The sequence below is a fragment of the Vigna unguiculata genome, chromosome 5, assembly GCF_037176805.1.
Source record: "Vigna unguiculata cultivar grain cowpea cultivar isolate G323 ecotype 2 chromosome 5, ASM3717680v1, whole genome shotgun sequence".
NCBI classification, from domain to species: Eukaryota; Viridiplantae; Streptophyta; class Magnoliopsida; order Fabales; family Fabaceae; genus Vigna; species Vigna unguiculata.
Genome location: NC_140796.1, coordinates 8,307,817 through 8,327,830, shown reverse-complemented (window position 1 = coordinate 8,327,830; position 20,014 = coordinate 8,307,817). Strand labels below are relative to the sequence as shown.

The 20,014-nt window shown below is 28.8% G+C and overlaps 1 protein-coding gene and 1 pseudogene across 2 annotated transcripts; both read right to left on the bottom strand.

The window, feature by feature from the left end:
- Window positions 1-761: 761 nt before the first annotated feature.
- Window positions 762-1,562, bottom strand: LOC114186364 (non-specific lipid-transfer protein 1-like; annotated as a pseudogene). The gene is made up of 2 exons (XR_014994744.1): window positions 1,163-1,562; window positions 762-1,002 (listed from the first exon to the last, which is right to left on the bottom strand). The product of XR_014994744.1 is annotated as a non-specific lipid-transfer protein 1-like (transcript).
- An 11,137-nt stretch (window positions 1,563-12,699) lies between these two features.
- On the bottom strand, window positions 12,700-13,485 carry LOC114185968 (dirigent protein 24-like). The gene has a single exon (XM_028073958.2). It carries the CDS (start codon window positions 13,409-13,411, stop codon window positions 12,752-12,754), a length of 660 nt encoding a protein of 219 aa, XP_027929759.1. The 5' UTR covers window positions 13,412-13,485; the 3' UTR covers window positions 12,700-12,751.
- Window positions 13,486-20,014: the final 6,529 nt, after the last annotated feature.

The following is a 20,014-nucleotide window of genomic DNA, read 5'->3' as shown; positions in this document are numbered from 1 at the left end:
TAAAATGACTTCAACTTTTTTGTAAGTTTAAATTAAATTGTCCATTTCTAAAACTAAATATTATCTAATCTAACTTTTAAAAAATTAAGGTAGTACGTAACTTAATTTTTATTCATAAGTTAAGCTTATTTGATTTTAATTTGACCTTCTTATATTTCCACTCTTTATAAATAAATATTTATTGGATAAGTTTGTCCAAACTGTAAATAGTACCTATAACGCAATAAATCCAACTTAGAATTTAGAATTTTAAAACGGTCCAAATCTATTCAAATTTATGCTCATGCCAACCTATTTCGGTGAACATGTTTGGAAGATGAAAATGAGTATGAAACATTCACCCATTGTGCACGTTGGTACGTACCATGTAAAGTGAGTCAAATACATGTATTAATTACTCGGTTATGGAACTTATATGTAATATATGGAAAATGATATTTTGACTACTAAATTTTGACAATTTTTTCTTATAATTTTAGGTGATATTTTTTAAGTGATTTTCTATTTTTTTCATTTTTTCATTTTCAATATTCTCAAACTGTTTAACAAACGACACCTTTATGTAAGAGAAAGATTGTCAAAATTTAATAGTCAAAATATCATTGTCCGTAATATATTTTCAGACTAATGCATTATTACCATTCAGTCTTCTTCTTTCTGGCAATTTATAACACTATTAATTGAATATTTAGTAATCATTGATACATATCATGTAAATATGTATATGAATTTAAAGAAAAGCGTTAAAAATAAAAGAAGAGTGAGAGATGATGGTATATGTAAATATATATATTTTAGTGATAGAAAATCCAACATATCATTGGAGAAACAAGAACAACATTATAAGATTGATGGAGATGGAGTTCATCATCCCATAGTGAGGATATTCAGACAATGGAGGATCTTAAACCATATTTATTCCCTCTCTGTTGCTTATTAATTGCCAAATAAGTATATATAGTGAGCAAGGGTAAAACCCTTGTGGAAGCTGCTCAAGGTATCCTACAATGAGCAAAGTGAATTTGATGTTAGTATCTGTATAAATACAGTATATGCATGAACTTTTCATATATATGTGAACGAAAAGTAACGAGAGAAACATCATTAACTAGTATTTGGGTGAAAAGGTGTTATACGATGATGTTGATGCGAGTGGTCTTACTTGGTGCAATCCATGGAAGGGGTGATCTTGTAGGGCAAGTTGATCCCACAACTGCTAGGGAGGGCTGCAAGGAGTGAAGGATTGAGTCCAGGTACCCTATAAACGGTGTTTTTGAGGCACGTGCACACCCCTTGTAGATCTGGGACGGTCTTAGCTTGGGCGATGACGCGCTTTGCCCCGTTGCAGCATGGTGCAGGGATTGGTGTACCAGTAGGAGCGGTTAGGTAGGCCATGCATGGTGCCACATGGAATCTCTGCTTCTGCCAACGGAATAATCTCTCCAAAACCTACAATCAGCACCATAACCACGCAGGTAACCTGCAAAACCAGAGGGGTAGCCATGATTGGGAAGAGTTGAAGGAATGATATTGAGGTTGTGTTGTGTTGTGGTTTGTGAATATTCTGAAGGTGTGTCTTTATAGAGATTAGATTATGAAATGTGATGAAGGTAAAGGAATGTTAGGTAATCAGTGTTTGGTTTTCATTTAATGCTAATCACAGATCTAAATTAAAGGTGTTTGATATCACCCTTTTCTGCCTGCCCCAAAAGGAGTTCGGGGTCACTTTCTTCAGAACTAAAGGTGTTCATACAAGTTCACGTTTGTATTAACTTATTCGTTTGTTATCCTCCTCATAAGTTCAGCTCAACTTTAACTAACCATTATGATGAATCACCATATCTAATATATCAACTGACATATTTAAGGTATTTCTGATTTTAAAACCATTTACAATTTTTCTAATCACAGTAGAACGTGTAGAAGAAGAAAGATGGGTCTTCATTTCAGGTAAGATTTCATACAGTAAAGGAAAAATATTGGATTGATTCATTGTTTCAAATACAAAAGAAAGAAAGCAAATATACAGGGAAAACGGAAACGGAAATCCTATTACCGATAAATCGGTAACCGAAAATCCTTATTCCAATATCCTTCCTTAAAGCTCGATGTATTTTGGTTGAATTACTCTTTTAATCTATTCTCTAATGTATTTTAGTCTAAATTTAGTTTCAATCTTTAAAAATTGATGTAATTTGATCCTTTTTATTAAATTATTTGAGGTGGAATAATTTTTTTTTTTCAAAATTGACACTATGATTATGTCAATTACAATAAGAAAGTAAACCATACTCATTTACAACTTCATTTTTTATGAAAAAACATCGATCTAATTCAAGAAATTTAACGAAAAATGACTAAATTGTATTTTTTTTTCAAAAATCGAGACTAAAAAACACTAAAATGTCAACTTCATATTTTTGAACGAAAATAAAAACGGGAAGAGTAATTCCAATTTTTGTATATATAGTAAAAACATTATATTTAACTTTTTTTATGCTATTAAAAAAATAAAACTATAATTATTGTTATTATTATGATTATAAAATTAAATATAAATAATTTTTATATTTTTATAATATTTAATTTTCATTTATAATAATTAATTTTAAAAAAATAGTAAAATAAAAAAACAAGTACTTCTTCTTTGTTCTGGTTATCTTCATGTAGAATCCATTCAGAAATCAAATTTTGCCGTATTTATTGAAGGTCCTCTTGCAACCAACAAACATGTTTATGTCAAATTACAAATGAAATGAACATCCATGAATAACCAAATTTATAATAACGTACAGTGGTGTATTCTGGCATGCAATTCCCATTGAATCTCGGACTACCATCCATCTCACAGCTCAATAAATTTTAAAACGATCACTCCACAATCATGCCTAACCAAAGGCTAACCACACAAAGTAAGGTTTCAGAATAACTGCAGGAAACTAATAAAGGTTAACCCAAAAATTAACCTCGTTAATGAAAAAAACCAACAAAATAAATAACTCACAGGTTTGGTTGAATGGGGGTCAAAGCATGTTGGATTTCAAAAGATGGCTTGTTGTCCTCCTTACAATTTAACAACAACGACAAAAACGTTTCCATATTACGGCCATGCACACATCCTCAACCATGTCAATCAACTTTATATTAATAATTACAAATGACATATTACAAGTGAAAAAACATAAACAACTTTCAATGATCACACTAACCACACTATTGTCGATCCTCGTTCGTTTCTTTCGACTGTGTCCGAGAGAATCAAGCATAAAGAATTCCATTGTCTTCAATTTCACGGCATAACACCACCAATGATCATTGTGTACAATTGGAGCAAACAATTAAAGTACATGTTACAAGTTAAACAATTTCATTATTAGGTCAAGTATACAAGGCAAAAATGAATTTAAAAACACAAATTTCTCAACATCTCAAATTTTTTACTTACAAATCAGCGGTTAAGATTTCTTTCATGCTAATCAAAGTGGAAGAAAAGAACATGTTGTAATCGCTTAACTTCCAAACACGTCTGTTTGCAATTCTCTTATTACTATCGTGAACAACCGATGTCTACAATAATATTGGTCATTAATTGAGACTCAAATAAATTGATCTTGAAATTTGGTTTCCCTAACTAATAAACACAAAGACGTACCGTATACATTGGATGTAAAACAGTCCTTCGCACATGTTGATGCAACTTCCTTTCATTATGCATCAAGAGGTTACATCCAAACATAACTGCCTATATTCATCAAACACACCACAATGAAATTATTTGCAATTATTAACATATACCTATCAAATAATATCAATAAATAATAAATTACCATATTGCAAACATAACCCATTGGTCGAAAACCCATACAGTCATGTGTAGACAGTATTTGACCATTTATCACCGCTACAACCCTTCAACAGATCAATTACAAGTTACTAAAACATGTAAAAAACCAGAATTTAATTAAACAAAATATTATTAAGTATTGTACTGATGACATACTTATAAGGACAATCTACCCGAGTAACCGTCCGGTAAAGCTTAACCACATCAACACGCCCGATACTGCAGTTTCCTTGAATGGGCGCAACCCATGGTACAATTGCCAACAATTCACTACAATGGACATCATGAACTGGGTTGTCTTCATAAATATTATCTGGCACGTCATGCAAAGTTGGTGACTTTCCATTTCCATCCCCACCAACTTGGGCTTCATCCTCAACTCCACTGTCATCTGAAATATCCACCACCGTGTTACCTTCATTTGCATGACCTTCATGTTCATGAAGTGCACCCAAATCTTCACCCACATCACGATGGCTTACATTTGCATTTATTTCGGTATTGGAATGTGAAGTTTGGCCCTTATCATCACAAACATTCTCCTTTTCAATGGGCTTACTTTCATTCCCACTAAAGACCTCATCCTCCAAAATCTTCAATCTTTTCTTTATCTCCATTATTTCAATCTCGCTGTGAAATTTTTTTAACCAAACATCACCCGTATTGGACACCCCAGCTTCGTCACCACCTTCACTAACTATATCACCACCTTCAGTAACGCCTGCAAAATTTAAAGCAACCCGAACAAATTCATTACTTTGATCTTCTTCAGTCAAAGCCCAATCGAACATCACCTGCAATGTAATTTAACTAATGATTAAATAAAATGTTGTTACATTTAAAACTTCAGCAACCCAACTAAATCGATAAGGTATGAAAATTAAATAAAAAGACTAAATTACCTTCAGTTCAATGAATAGCCTCTCGATGCTTGAAGTCCTTAACTTCAAAGTTGACCATCCTAAAATTCTGGGAAACACTATATCCCTATTATCTGTTCCCAATCCTAACCTCTCAAAAGCCCAAATATAAAAATAACAAATGTTACATCATTCTTATCAAAACACTAAACACAAAAAATATAAAACAAATCTAAAGATTCAAAGAGAATAAAATTCAACGTACCTGCAAAACCACAACTAACCTTGCCAACGTGATGTTGTGGTCATTTTTTTTCTGGCTATGAACCCCATATGCACGACTTAATGAGTTAACCAAAAAACTGTGCACTGCACTCCCCCAATTAAACTTAACCAAACTATCAATATCATCTAATATTCTAAAAGGCATATTGCAAATAACTTTTGAATTCCTTGGAAAATACAAGACAGCAAAGCACAACAATATATACAGACGACAAACATTATTTACATCATCATGCTCGGTTCCTATTACACTCCTAATCATGTTTGTTATCCCTTTAATACAAATTCTTTTACCACAAAAGAGTGAACCAACTAACCCACATCCATATGCATCAAATTGTACTTCTTCACCAACTACACCTAACCCCAGACTAAAACAAACATCAACAACAGATAAAGGTACAAGATGCTTCCATATGTGAAAGGATTGTTCATCGTCATCCCATCGCCGAAGTAGCTCAACTAGTAGAGGACTGCAGATATCTAGATACCTCTCTAACTCCAAACACCATTTGAAAGGGGTGACTCCTATACGTCTCTGGTGTCCATCAGTCAACACATTGTTTATCTCCACAATGTGCTTTGTGTCCACAAAATTTATCAGTTGAACCTTCCATTCAATTTTAACAATTAAACTAATGCTCAACAATGAAATTGTGATGCACAATATAACAATTAACATCACTAACTCTATCTTCTTCATCAACGTCTGTTTTTTTTTCCCATCTTTTTTCCCCTTTCGAGCCATGCTGCAAAAACAACCTACACAAAATCAAATCAATACACACCAATTAAAAAACCTACAACGATATTAAAAAACAAGCAATACTTTCACTTACACAGAAAAACCTACACAAATCAAAAATTCGCCTTTCCTCTCGTTAAACGGCGCCAGCAACTGTTAAAAAAATTCATTCAACGAACACAAACTCTATTATTATCATAATACCCACATGAGCAAAAAAAATATAAATCACAACTTCATCTTGTTATACAATGTAGTAAGAATGTAATGCAGGAACGCCAAGGGTTTGGGCGTAAAGAAAACACAACCTTAAAAAGAACCGCAGATGTCCTGGTTCTACCGCTTCTTCCTTTCCCAAGTTCGGATTTTTTTAGGGGTTCCTTCTTCCACCAATGACCAGGCGCACGAACAACACAACAAAGGTATACGAATAAAATTTGGAAAACCAAGCCTCCTCGTTCTACCGCTTCTTCCACTGCCCAAGTTCCTTTCCTTCTCCTTCTGCTAACAACTTCGCATTTTGTACAACATTCAGGGTCGGTTGGTTGAGTGAAAATATCACCGCTTGTACAAAAGCTGAAGGCACCGCACCGCTTCTTTGCTTCGAGTGGGTTCAGACCTGGTTCGCGCGTTCAGTGAAAATAGCGTTCAGTGAAAAAAAATGAAAACCTTGGGTAACTGAGATGGATAACGCGTGTTGTCCCCTGACGCGCAAGCACACCACAGGACATTGCTCTTTCTTCCGCAGTTGTCTCAGAAACCGTCAGAACCGTCACCTCGTCCCTTCAGTTTTTATTTTCAAAAACAATTGCTTTTTTTTCCATGTGTCAGTGCCACGTAGGCGGGTAAAAATCAGGTAAAAAAAACCAGGTTAGAGTATCATTTTTCTAAAATATAATATTAATAAAATAATTATTTTAATTTAAAAAAACATTTAAAAGTTAAGATTTGAAAATAAATATATAACAAAAAGAAAATTCTTTATACATAGATATAGATATGTGAATTTTTTTAGAATATCAAATATTAAAATATATTAAAAAAATTTAATTTTTAAAAAATATATTTAAAATTATATAAATATAAAAGAAATGAGGCTACGACCTCCTTTTCATAGCTATAGTCCGCCACTGTTTATTGAACTAAACTTATATACAATGTCTTTGTACTATAGCTGATTATTGGAATGAATTGGATGAAGATGGAAGAGACCATTTTGCAACTTTCGCGAGCTATGGTGTAGATTTTATTCACAAATACTTTTATGTATAAATATTTTTGTTGTCTTTACAGACTCATGTTATTACAAGAAAATCTTTATATTATAACTAGTTTTAGTGACAAAAATAATTAATCACCGTAGTGATCAATTTATATATTAATTTAAAAAATTATAAATTATTAGTTATTAAAATTATATTATTATAAATAAAAAATTATAATTATTTTATAATTTAGTCTTTTAAATTAGTTATCAAAGATTTGATTAATTTAAAAACTAATTTATTTATAAGTCAACTTTAGTAACTAATTTTATTGACCAATTTACAAACTCCTTATAATTTTTTTTCATAATAATTTTTATTTCTGTAATCAATAAATTTTAGTTTTGTAAGTTGGTAGCTAAATTGATATCTTTGTAATTAATTATTTTTTGTCACTAAAATTAGTTATTATATAGACATTTTCTTGTATTGTGTTCAAATATATACGTAACAATACATACTTCATTAGTTATACTCTTTGAACGATATATCCTATCCAAAATAGAGATTAGTTGGTAATGAAGTTAGTTATTTATTTCAAAGTTTGTTGTAATCTATGTATGTTTTTCGATGTTCAGTTTAAAATATTTAATATTTTGTTGTAATTCTGTAGAGTAGTTAGAACACTCCAAAAGTTATGCTTTATTTATTTTATCCTAGGATAGAAAAAATTTATATTCGTTGTAGAATTCAATCATTTATGTTTAATTTTTCATTCTTTAAATGGTATAAGAAAAACAATTTATTATAAACCTTTATCAACAATTATTTCTACAACGTTCACCTGGACAGGATATATAACATTCATTTACTCTCTGTTTAAGGAAACTTGTTCATGAACTAGAATGGCGCGAAATGAGTGTAATTTTAAATGATAATTCACTTAACTGACACAATTATTAATTAAGTAAATAATCTAATCGGTTAATATTGTGTTAAATGAAAAAATTATTTTGTTACGTGAATTAATTGATTATAACATCAACATAATCCATTATTAATCAAATATGAACATACTTAATCGATTACTTCGTTCATATAATCGATTAATATTTTCAGAATTTGACTTTCACTTTAAAAGTTAAAGTTTTGATTTTAAAAGGAAACTGATTTATTCTTATAAATATTCGGAGAGAGTGATTAGAAAATTTTTGGAGCATTCTTTTCATTTTTATTGGAATCCTCAAGATTGATAAAGATCATTTTGAATCTATTGACATAAGGTGAGTCTGTAAAATTCGTGTATTCATTCCATTTTACTTTTTATAATTTCTTACATGTTGTATTTTTATAATTTCTTACATGTTGTAATTAGTGTGATTGGGTATATACAAATATGTGTAGCTTTATATTAGTGTATTGTTTAAGGTTTAGGATATCGTTCTTAATACGATTATCAAGGTTTTTGTATCTTAAAGTTTAGGATTTATTAGACGATTATTGATTTTGTAAACTCTATTTGATGTAATAATACTTTATCTAAGATGGTTAGAAATTGAATGTATATTCTTAAAGAATCGAATCACAGTATAAATTGGTTGTGTTTTGTTCTTTCTTTCCTTATCTTTGATTAATTGTTTCGTATATAAAAGAGTCTAGATCTTAAACATCACAAACCTTATTAATTGATTCAAAAGTTCTTGAAATCTAAAAGTAATAAACTTTTGAAAACAACCGACTCATCCTTCCTGATTGTGAAATATTGAGTTGTACATGTTCTAAGAGAAATTTACTTGGTTCAATTTGTTGTAGTAATTAATTTCACCAGATAAATGACACTTTTTATTCATGTCTTCACTTTATCGAATTTTCATATAAGAAAAACTCTTAAATTTTCTTGATTTATTATTGTTTGTCAACAATTTTTGAATTTTAATTATACCTACTTGTTGACTCTCACATTCATGATTCTTTAAAGAATATGGGTGATTATTATTATCTTATAAACTCCACCAAATTTATTTCCATCGATAACAAATATTCTCGAAAAAATATTTATTTAAAAACATTTAGAAAACTTAACTTAATCTCATCTCGTATTATTTTTTTAAAGCTTTTTAAAATAATAGTTTTTTCTTTCCAAGCTTTCTAAAAGTAAAAAATTATATATTTCAAAATGTATTTTTCATTTTGTATTTTAAAATATATAATCCAAAATATAAATTTTATATTGCAAATTACACATTCTATAATATAAAATTTATATTTCGGACATTTCGATATATAAGCATATTGATGTTTAGCATTTCATATATTTAGATTACACATTCTAGAACTAAAACTGAAAGTTTTAAATGGAATTTTCAAATTTACGATGGTGCAAGATGAGATTAGGCTGGAGGAAGGAAGAATTTAAAGTTTAAGACTTATCTGATCCAATATAGTGAATCCAATGGGCCAAGTCAAATTTCTAAATTTTGGCCCGTTCTAAGACACCCATGTGGCTTAACTCAAACCAATATATATATATATATATATATATATATATATATATATATATATATATATATATATATATATATATATATATATATATATATATATATATATATATTAAAAAGTGTAGAACATAAATACATGACAAAATTAAAATATATGTGCATTATAAATAATAATAAATGTAAAAAAACTTTATTATCTTTATTAGAAATAGAATCGTTTTGTTTTTTAATTAAATACGAAAGCAAAACTCAAATAAATTATATGAAGATACAAAACAATGTCACTTAATAAAGATAATCAGGGTTTCAGGTAGGGATGGCAACGGGGCGGAGCGGGTACGGGTATCATGATCCCATCCCCATCCCCATAATAAAAATTCATCCCCATCCTCATCTCCAAACCCAATGGGTATACAACTTTTGACCCATCCTCATCCCCACCGGGTAACGGGTATTTTCTTATACCCATACCCATACCCATTTTTTTATTGTTCCATATATCAATTAAATATTTTTTATAAAAAAAATTTAAAAATCACACCAACGGAATCATGATACTATCAAAATATTCAATATTAAAATAACATACTCTTTTTGATTTTCATGATGTCAAATATTAAGAAAAATATTATAATAGTATAAATCTCAAATTAAAGTATCAAATAACAACTAAATAAAATTCAAATAATTATATAAAAGCTAAAAAATTACACATTACTAAAATTTTATAATAACCAAAATATTTATTAATTTTACAAATGATCAGTGGTTTCATTTGCATTCGATCCACCTACATATAAAAAAAAATGAAAAATTAGATATGATATAATAATTGAAATTGAAAATTTTAATTACTAGAATATAATGTACCTTCTTCATCAGATTCATTTTCACTCATGAGAACATCTTTTCCTTTTAATTTTTTAACACCTACAAACACCAAATGTAGAATATTAGATGAAAATTCACAAAAAATACTAACAAAAAATATTAATAAATTTGAGTAACTTACCTAGATGGTTTGAGTTCCATATCCAACTTCTTGTACACATCAAAGCCTCTATAGTAATATGATGAAGTCGACTACGGTGAGAAGTTAATATCTGACCACCAGTACTAAAAGCAGATTCAAAAGCTACAGTTGTTATTGGAATAGCTAAAACATCCATTGCAATTGCTTGAAGGGTTGGAAACTTTAACCCATTTGTTTTCCACCATGATAGGATATCAAATTCTTGTGTAACCGGCAAATTATCTTCTTCAAAGTAATAATCCAACTCTGTTTTCATAACTGTAGTTCTAGATTTTTTCTTTTTTGCCATAAACTCTAAAAATTCATTCGCATCATTATCAACATCATTTCCCAACTCCAATGATGTAGCTCTATAAGAAGAAGTTTCATTCTTTTTTGATTGATATTCCAAAACCAAATCATAGCACATTTGACGAATCCTACTAAGTTTCAGATCAAAATCATTACCATACAATTTATAAAAATAATATTCTAACATGTCCATCTTGTACCTTGGATCTAAAACTGAAGCAATTGCCAATATGTTATATAACAAAAAACAAAGAGAATGAGAAATATGTTATATATATATATATATATATATATATATATATATATATATATATATATATATATATTTCTTTTAAATTTTTATAAATTTGTAATGTTATAAATTTGTTTATAAAAGATCTCACTAGCTAAATGATTAATTTGTTTTATACGTATATATTATATATATTATATTATATTATTATGTATATATATTATATGTATATTATATTATATTATATTATATTATATTATATTACATGTATATGTGTAAATATATATATATATATATATATATATATATATATATATATAAATAAGTATATTTTATTTATATGTATATATACTATATTATATTATATTATATTATATTATATTTTATGTGTAAATATATTATTTATTTATATATATTTTTTAGATTATTTAATAAATTATAAATAGTTTAGTAATTTAAGCGGGGACGGGTATTTGAGCGGGTATATATATATCCTCATCCCCATCCCTAGTTGAAAATTTCGGGTATTACCCATACCCATACCCATACCCAGTCAAAGCGGGGATTTCCCGTCAAAACGGAGACGGGTTCGGGTGATACCCACGGGCACGGGTTTATTTGCCATCTCTAGTTTCAGGATTTTATTATTATTTTTTATCTAATATTCCCATCTCAAATTCATCAAGATAAATATCATTAGATCAATTAATGCATTTATGGTATTGGAACATATAAATCCTTTACGGTTTTGTTTTTACATTTGAGACTAAAAAATTAAAATTAAATTAGCACTGTCACCTTATTAATAACAAATACTCAATTTTAAAAATATAAAATTTTGAACACTCAACTTTTTAATAGAAACTTGTTGAAAATATTATCAATTTTCATAAAATGTTAAAAGTAGTTTGCACTTTATTAATAAAAATCTAACATAAGTTATAAAATTCAAAAAATATGCTTTGAAAAAAAAAATTCGACAAACTTTGAATATTGCTGTTTTAATTTTTATTTTTTAATTTCTTTTCAAAAAAAAAATTCACTCTTATTGGAAAAAGGGTAAAAGATCGTCAAGTTTGTTAAAAAAAAATGTCAACAAATCATTCCCCTATAAAAATTCCAACAAGATAGGGTCTGATCAATCGAGTTATGTCTTGCTATTAAAGAAACATGTTTAGAGTTATAGTTTACATAAACATGAAAGATAAAAAGAAAATAACAAAGAAAAGTAACTGTTATGTATACATATAACTTCTTCAGTTAATACAAAGTGAATTTTTAAAGTTGTGTATCGAGTGACAGCATTTAAGTTACATAAAGCCAAAACTTTTAGTTGGTTTCAGTTATATCCAACAGCAGCATCATTAATGAAAGCAGAGAGGTGTAAAGTGTATTTGATTGATAAAGAAAGATGAATTTGGTGGTTTCATTTTTGAGGGTCCAACTGCAACACAAATGACACAAAGCTTTAACTGTCATACTATGAATGTGTTAGATCGTTTGCATAGAAAGCTTTGTCTCCACCTTTTACCTCTTATCCAACAACACTTCATTGGTCTTGGTTTCACTTACAAAATATGCAACTACACCAACAAAGAATCAATGTTTACGACATTCTTAATAACTCAGTGTTTGAAAAAATCATTTTGATTGAATTTCAATTATGTTCTGTTGGTAGATTTTGTCATATTATATCTCAATACTAAAGAGAAAACATATATCCTTCATTGATTTTCACATTATAGATGCTTATAATTAACTAAGGTACACATCAAACAAGAGGAACTTTGAACTTATCACTTTTCCATCTTTTGAACCTACTTTGTGGACAACCTTAACCGCAGCATAGCCATTAGCATCATAGTACTTCCCGGTGCCTCCAATAACAGCAACATGCGACTCAAACACATCACTCTTGTGCACTCCAAAAAGTCTCAGTGCATCACCCTTCAAGAAACTTGCAGTGATAGCCACCATATGGCTACTTCCATCCTCAGAACTAACAACATAAACTCCTTCTGCTTTTCCAATGTTTTTCACTTCATCTCCATCACTCTCGACCAGATCCTCATCTATGGATGTTACTGATCCATACTCCAGTTCCTGAAGTGTTGCTCTGGTGGGAAAAGAGAACCCAATAGTGGACAGATCAAGGGTTTCAGAAGGTGCATTATTCAGTGGAACTGTTGCAGTGGATTGGGGTATTTGATCAGTCACATTTACAGTTGTTGGTTTCTCTGAATATTGTGTGCTACTACCATTCAGCACATCCCTCATTAAAAATGTTATCTTTTGATGGCCATGGTTATGGTTAGAGGATGGAACATTGGCAAGAGTTCTTCTTGCTGAAGAAAACTCAATCATGAACAGAAGTAACACGAATATTACCACAAGAGAAGGAATTGGTCTAGCCATTGTTGCATAGCTTTCTTTTCACAATAGTTTGCATTTTCATGCTTCATTCATATATAGGCTTCAACTAAGTGTGGTTTTAGAATAACTCGTGGAATGCTAAATAAGTACCCACTTTATAATTAGATTGTGTGACCTAGAACAAGCAAAATTATTACTTGAACCCATTCAATTATTAATTTAATTTTTCAATGTTGACAAGAAAATTCTAAAATAAAATGGTGTTATAAATTTTGACTCATTTTTAACTCATCAATTCAATTAAAAAAAAATGGTGAAAATCGTTTGCATGAAAATCTCTTTTTCGGTGTGACGTTTCATCGTTTTGTCACTTGCTATGTCGTGGACCAACTCCACGTGCCGTTGTCTCTCTCATTTCTGAATGCTAAAAACTTCAAATGGAGTTGGTTGCTCTAATAAAAAAAAAAACTTTAAAAAATTTATGCAAATAGACAAAAAAAAATCATGTGTATAATTATAAAATTTGGATCCATTTAACAAGTTGAACTATATTTATAGAATTTCACAAATACCAATTATTCCCCGCCTCTCGCTCAATGATTAAACCTTTTTTTAATAAACTTTATCTACTTCTAATTAATTATTTAAAATAAAAAAAATGTAAGTTATAAAGTTAATAAATAAAAAAAATATCACTTCAACGTAAACTAGACAAAAATTTGTTCCATCTTAAACAATGAAATGTCATACCTTTATCTTTATCCAACACACAACCCAAACCATGAAATGTTGTCTTGTTACTTTTTTCTTTTTATTAATAAGAAACGAACAGAAGTTCCAACGACTCTTTCTCAGTGTCTGTTTTTTATCAATCGAGTTAGACAATTTCATGGTGTCTTGCTATACACAAACATATTTTACATATAAACATTAAAGATAAAAAGAAAATAACAGAAGAAAAGTAACTGTTATATATATTCATGTAAAGTTCTTCAGTTCATGTATAGTGAAAAGTTGTGTATCAGTGACTGCATTTAAGTTACATAAAGCCAAAACTTTTTGGTGGTTTTGGTTATATCCAACAGCACCATCATCAAGCAAAGCAGAGACGTGTAAAGTGCATGTATGATTGATGAAGAAAAACATTTTTTTTTTAAATGGCCAGATATGTGATATCATCTCTCTAGATTAAAAAGCTAAGGAGTGGGTTAGATTCGCTTTTGCAGAACATGAATTTGGTTGTTTGATTTTGAGGGTCCACCTGCTGCAACACAAGTGACATAAAGCCTCAACCATCATACTATGCATGTGTTAGTCCTTTCATTGTTTTTTTTAGTAAAATTATTTGTTTACAAAATTTTTTAGACAAATTTTTGATAACGTTGAAAAAAAAGTTTATCAAAGTATCATGATCTTTTTTTTATTAACAAGTTGAACTTACAAATTTTTTCGTTTTTTCTTCTAAATTTATCAAACCAATCTACAACTTGTGTTATCTTCTTTTTAATTTTACCATTAAGTCAATCTTATAACTTTTGGTCTTTTCATTATTTGTCACCTAATAGTAATACCAACTCCATATACCTCTTATTTAAGAAAAAATCATTGAGGGTTGGTTTCTCTTTGAAAATTTAATACAAATTGCAAGTGATTAGTTTGATGATATAAAAATAATCATAATATCATGGTTTTGTTCCGATCTATTTCCCTTCTATGCACCTTTGCATATGAAGCTACAAACCCGTCAACTTAATGCCATACAGACCAGAAACATTAGAAGGAAAATAAACACAAAACTTTGTTGTATAATTTATGGGAATCGCTAAATTTGGATTCTCTGTTGGTTTTTCTGTACTGCTTTTCTATTGTGTCTTTATAATACATTGATTACCATTAATTTTGAAGTTTTAAAATATATTAGAAAGATATTTAAAATATCAATACAATGTATTTTTAATGCTCAGCAGAAAATAGTACCCAAAAATCCAATAGAGAATCTAGACTCAAGAATTGCTAATGCGCAGTAATGTTCAATTTATAGTAACAAGAAGTCTCCTAATCTTGATATACAAAGTAATAGGATTTCGGACTTTAGGAAAAATAATATGAATGAGGAATATGATAGTACAATATACGAAGGTAAAATATGCTCTGTTTTTGTAAATTGCATGAGGAGAATGTAGAACATATCATGTCCTTAATTATTGTTTCTCAATGGTTGTTTGGAAACGCTTCTACTTACGTTTGGATATTCAATGAACTATACACAATGAAAGTAAAATATATTTTATGCAACATCGTCATACCCACGAGATAAAAAGCTAACCCACTTATTAAAATAGTTATGAACACATGACGATTTTGTGGTTTGTTATTATTGGAGGGGTTAAGCAGTTGATTTAGTATAACAAACAACTATACTAACGTATTTCATTTTTAATATAATAATTAAATAAAATCATAATCTTAATGCAAAAAATTTAATTCCACTAACTTTATTTGAACTACAATAATGATTAAGGCAATTGAATACATATTTGCTCTTCAGTTACATTTTTATTAAATGAAGAAAATGTCATTGCAAAAAGGAGAAGTTCCTTCATGATTAATTGCATACTAATATTAACATTTTAATAAACACAAATGATAATTATTAATCGTTAAAATTCAAATAAATTAACGTAATTAAATTATTGTGTTAATATTGTAATTTTTTTGTTTTACTAAAAACAAAATATGACAATATCTGTTGCACCGAGTCAACTATTTACCCTATTAGAGGAGAGACATAAATAATAAAAAAGTTATAAAATTATTTATCTTCATGAGTATGTCATATATGGAAGGAGTTTCATGTCTTTTCTTCATAAATTGATTACTAAATTTAATTATATGTATATTGTAGAGATGGCAAATAAACTCGTCCCGTGGGTATTACCCGAATCCGTCCCCGTTTTGACGGGGAATCCCCGCATTGACTGGGTATGGGTATGGGTATGGGGAATCCCCGACTTTTTCAGTTGGGTATGGTGATGGGCATGGGGATGTACATATACCCGCCATAATACCCGTCCCCGCCATATCTTCATTCTCGTTTAAATTATTAAAATATTCACAATTAATCAAGTAACCCATATATATATATATATATATATATATATATATATATATATATATATATATATTCTATTTTTTATTTCTTTTAATTATTTCATTTGTCATTAAACTCATTCTCATCTCCAATATATTTTTTATCTTATCATAACCTTTATGTAATTATGTTAAAATAATGTATGTTAATAAAAAAAATTATGCCTTACATTTGAATATTTATATTATTTTTTAATATTTTTATTTATTATAAATTTTCCTTTCACATGAGAATGTTTATACTCTCAATTTAAGGTAATATTAAAAAAATTCTTTACTTATTATTATTATTATTATTATTATTATTATTAATTTTTGTTTAATTTGAAGAACTCTTTTGTTTCATTAAAGTAATTTTCGTTATTTTTCAACCATTAAGTATATATGTTGATATTTGAAAAGTTTTCTTAGTTCTCTGAGATATTTTTCGTCTTATCATACCTTAGTTATACATTTGATTTCCTTTGTGTGATTTTTTTCGATAGTCTCTCAAATTATTTCTAAAACACACATTTGTTAGTTTTTTAATATTTTTATTTATTGTTTTTATTTTCATCATGTAGAATAATATATCATAATGTAATTGTTTCACTTTAAATTCTGTTTGAAGTGGTTAAAATTATATATATATATATATATATATATATATATATATATATATATATATATATATATATATATATATATATAATGATATTTAGGAATAGTATATGATAATTCACTACAAGAAAAAATGAAATGGTGACTGATTTAGTCAGTAACCCATATCAGTCACTATTTTTCGTCATTGGTGGTAGTAGTTGATTTATTGTCTAAATTAGTGACTGATTAAATGATCGAATCGGTACTTGATTTAGTGACCAATTTAATTACTAATTTATTTGTAATTTAATGATAAATTTTTTGGTCACTAATGATATTTCTATTTATTTTTAACCACTTCAAACATAATTTAATAATTAGTTCTCTAAGGTTTTTTTCATTTTATCATACCTTAATTATACATTTGATTTCCTTTGTGCGATTTCTTTCGATAGTCTCTCAAATTATTTCTAAAACACACATTTGTTAGTTTTTTAATATTTTTATTTATTGTTTATTTTCATCATGTAGAATAAAATATTTCGATATATTCTATCTAATTATTTGTTATTTTATAACTCACTATTAATCATACTGTAATTTTTTTTTACTTTAATTGTATAAATAACTTTTATTTACTACAATATAAAAATTTAATGTAATTTCTATGAATATTTTTTTGTCACTATACAACATATATTGAAGTTCAAAAGATACAAAATCTATGTCAAAATTTTATTATTATGTTTATTATTTGTTTTTTGTGTTATTTTGATCAAGTGATGTATTATAACTTTTTATTAGTGTATAAAAAAGAGATTCATTATAATTTAAAAAATTGAAGTAAACAAATATTTAAAATATATTTTAATTTGAATATTTGTTCTTTGTGTCATTTTGATCAAGTGATATATTATAACTTTTATTAGTGTATAAAAAAGAGATTCATTAGAATTTAAAAAATTGAAGTAAACAAACATTTAAAATATATTTTAATTTGAATATTTGTTTTCCTTTTATACTTTTTTGAAATATTTTTTAATTTTATCAACTAAGTTCATTAATGTTGTAGTTTGCAAATTTAATAAATGTTTTGGTTCACATGAAATTTTATTTGGTATTCTAATATAAAATATAAATAATTATAATTTATTTTAATGTATTTGGCATCGAAGAAAATCCTCCTAATATTGAATATTTCATAATATTATGTTTTCTTTACCGTAATTTTTTTTCTTTTATAAAAAAATTAATATTGAAGTAGTTAGAACATGAGTACGGGTATGGGTACGAGATTATACCCATTACCCGGTGGGGATGGGGATGGGAAAAAAGTTTGATACCCGTTGGGTTTGGGTATGGGGATGGGGATGAATTTTTTATGCGGGGATGGGTATGGGATAGTGAAACCCGTCCCCGCCTCGCCCCGTTGCCATCCCTAGTATATTGTATTACAATTTTGTAATTTATGGTGAATGATATACAACAATAACAATGACCAGACTAATTCCTTCTCTTATGGTGATATTAATGTTGGTTTTGTTTGTGGCTATGTTTTCTTGAGCTACAACTCTCGCCAATATTCCATCCTCTGAACACAACCATGGCCAATTGTGGTGGTTATATAAACTCGTGGAATGCTAAATAAGTACCCATATTAATTACACTGATTGACTTGGAACAAATAAGATTAGGTACTGAATAAATGAACCAATTAATTAAACTCCCCCAATTATTAATCTAAGTTTTCACTTGTGACAGTAATGTTGCCACGAAAATTCCATCGTAAATGGTGCCATAAATTTGATAGTTTCATTTTTTTAGGGTCCACCTGCTGCAGTGCAAGCCTGATCCGACATGCCACGCATTAGGTCTTTTGTGGCATAAAAATCGATGTGCATAATTCAATTCAATGTATGCTACGTTTTATTATTTATCACCTGTTATTCCGTGACCAACCCCATTTCCTTTTGCCTCGCTAAAAAAAAATTCAACTGAAATTTGGTTCCTCTGACAACAAAAGAATTTAAATAATTTATGCAAATAGACAAAAAGAATTTGATGTATATAATTATAAAACTTGGATCCATCCAACAAGTTGAACGATATTTTTCTGTATTTCACTAATACCAATTATTCCGCAGGTCTCCCTCAAGGTTTAACCCTTTTTTTATAAAAATTTACCAACATGTTAATATTTTTCCCTAACACGAGGATGTAATTAGTTTTTTTATAGGGAGTGATACGTGGAGATTTTAGTGTTGTTTTTTAAGGATAGAAAATACATTTTACTATGTGGTGTCCCATCAGAAATCGACGTCAAAAGGTGCAACAAAATACTACAGTTTGGTGCAGGCCATGGTAAGGTAGCTACTGCAAACTGCGAAGAGGGTAATTGAAGGTAGACAGAAAGATATTTTGAACGTTGTGTCTTTTTTTTTTTCTGCCTTTCCTTTTTGTATATCTTTTTCTCTATTTTGATTCTCATCTGCTATGTCTGATGTCAAAAGCAAACCACAGCCAAATCAAACATTGGCAACGAAATTTTCCACTACTATAAGAAATGAAAGTCACACTCAAATTTTGGGACTACCTTATTTTGCATTGGTCCATACCCAACCCTACAGATTCACCCAAGTTTAACCGTAAAATTAAAGGGATTGCTTTGGATTCGCTACCAAACTTCTTAGTATTATTCTACAAAGCTTTAATCGTAATTAGGTATGTAAATTAACCACCTGTGACAACCAGACCCCACTGTATCCTTAAATTACTCGCAGATTCTCATTTCCATGTGTAAGTTAATTGCTCTGTATCTCTGACACCCCAGGCTTCAGCTTTTGATTCCTTTTAAGTCCAACAACTCACCATGCCCCACTTCCTATAAATTGCCCTTCATGCACCACAAATTCT

What these genes read in the sequence shown, in the direction of transcription:
- LOC114185968 (XM_028073958.2), bottom strand. Translation starts at nt 13,411, where the DNA reads ATGGCTAGACCAATTCCTTCTCTTGTGGTAATATTCGTGTTACTTCTG.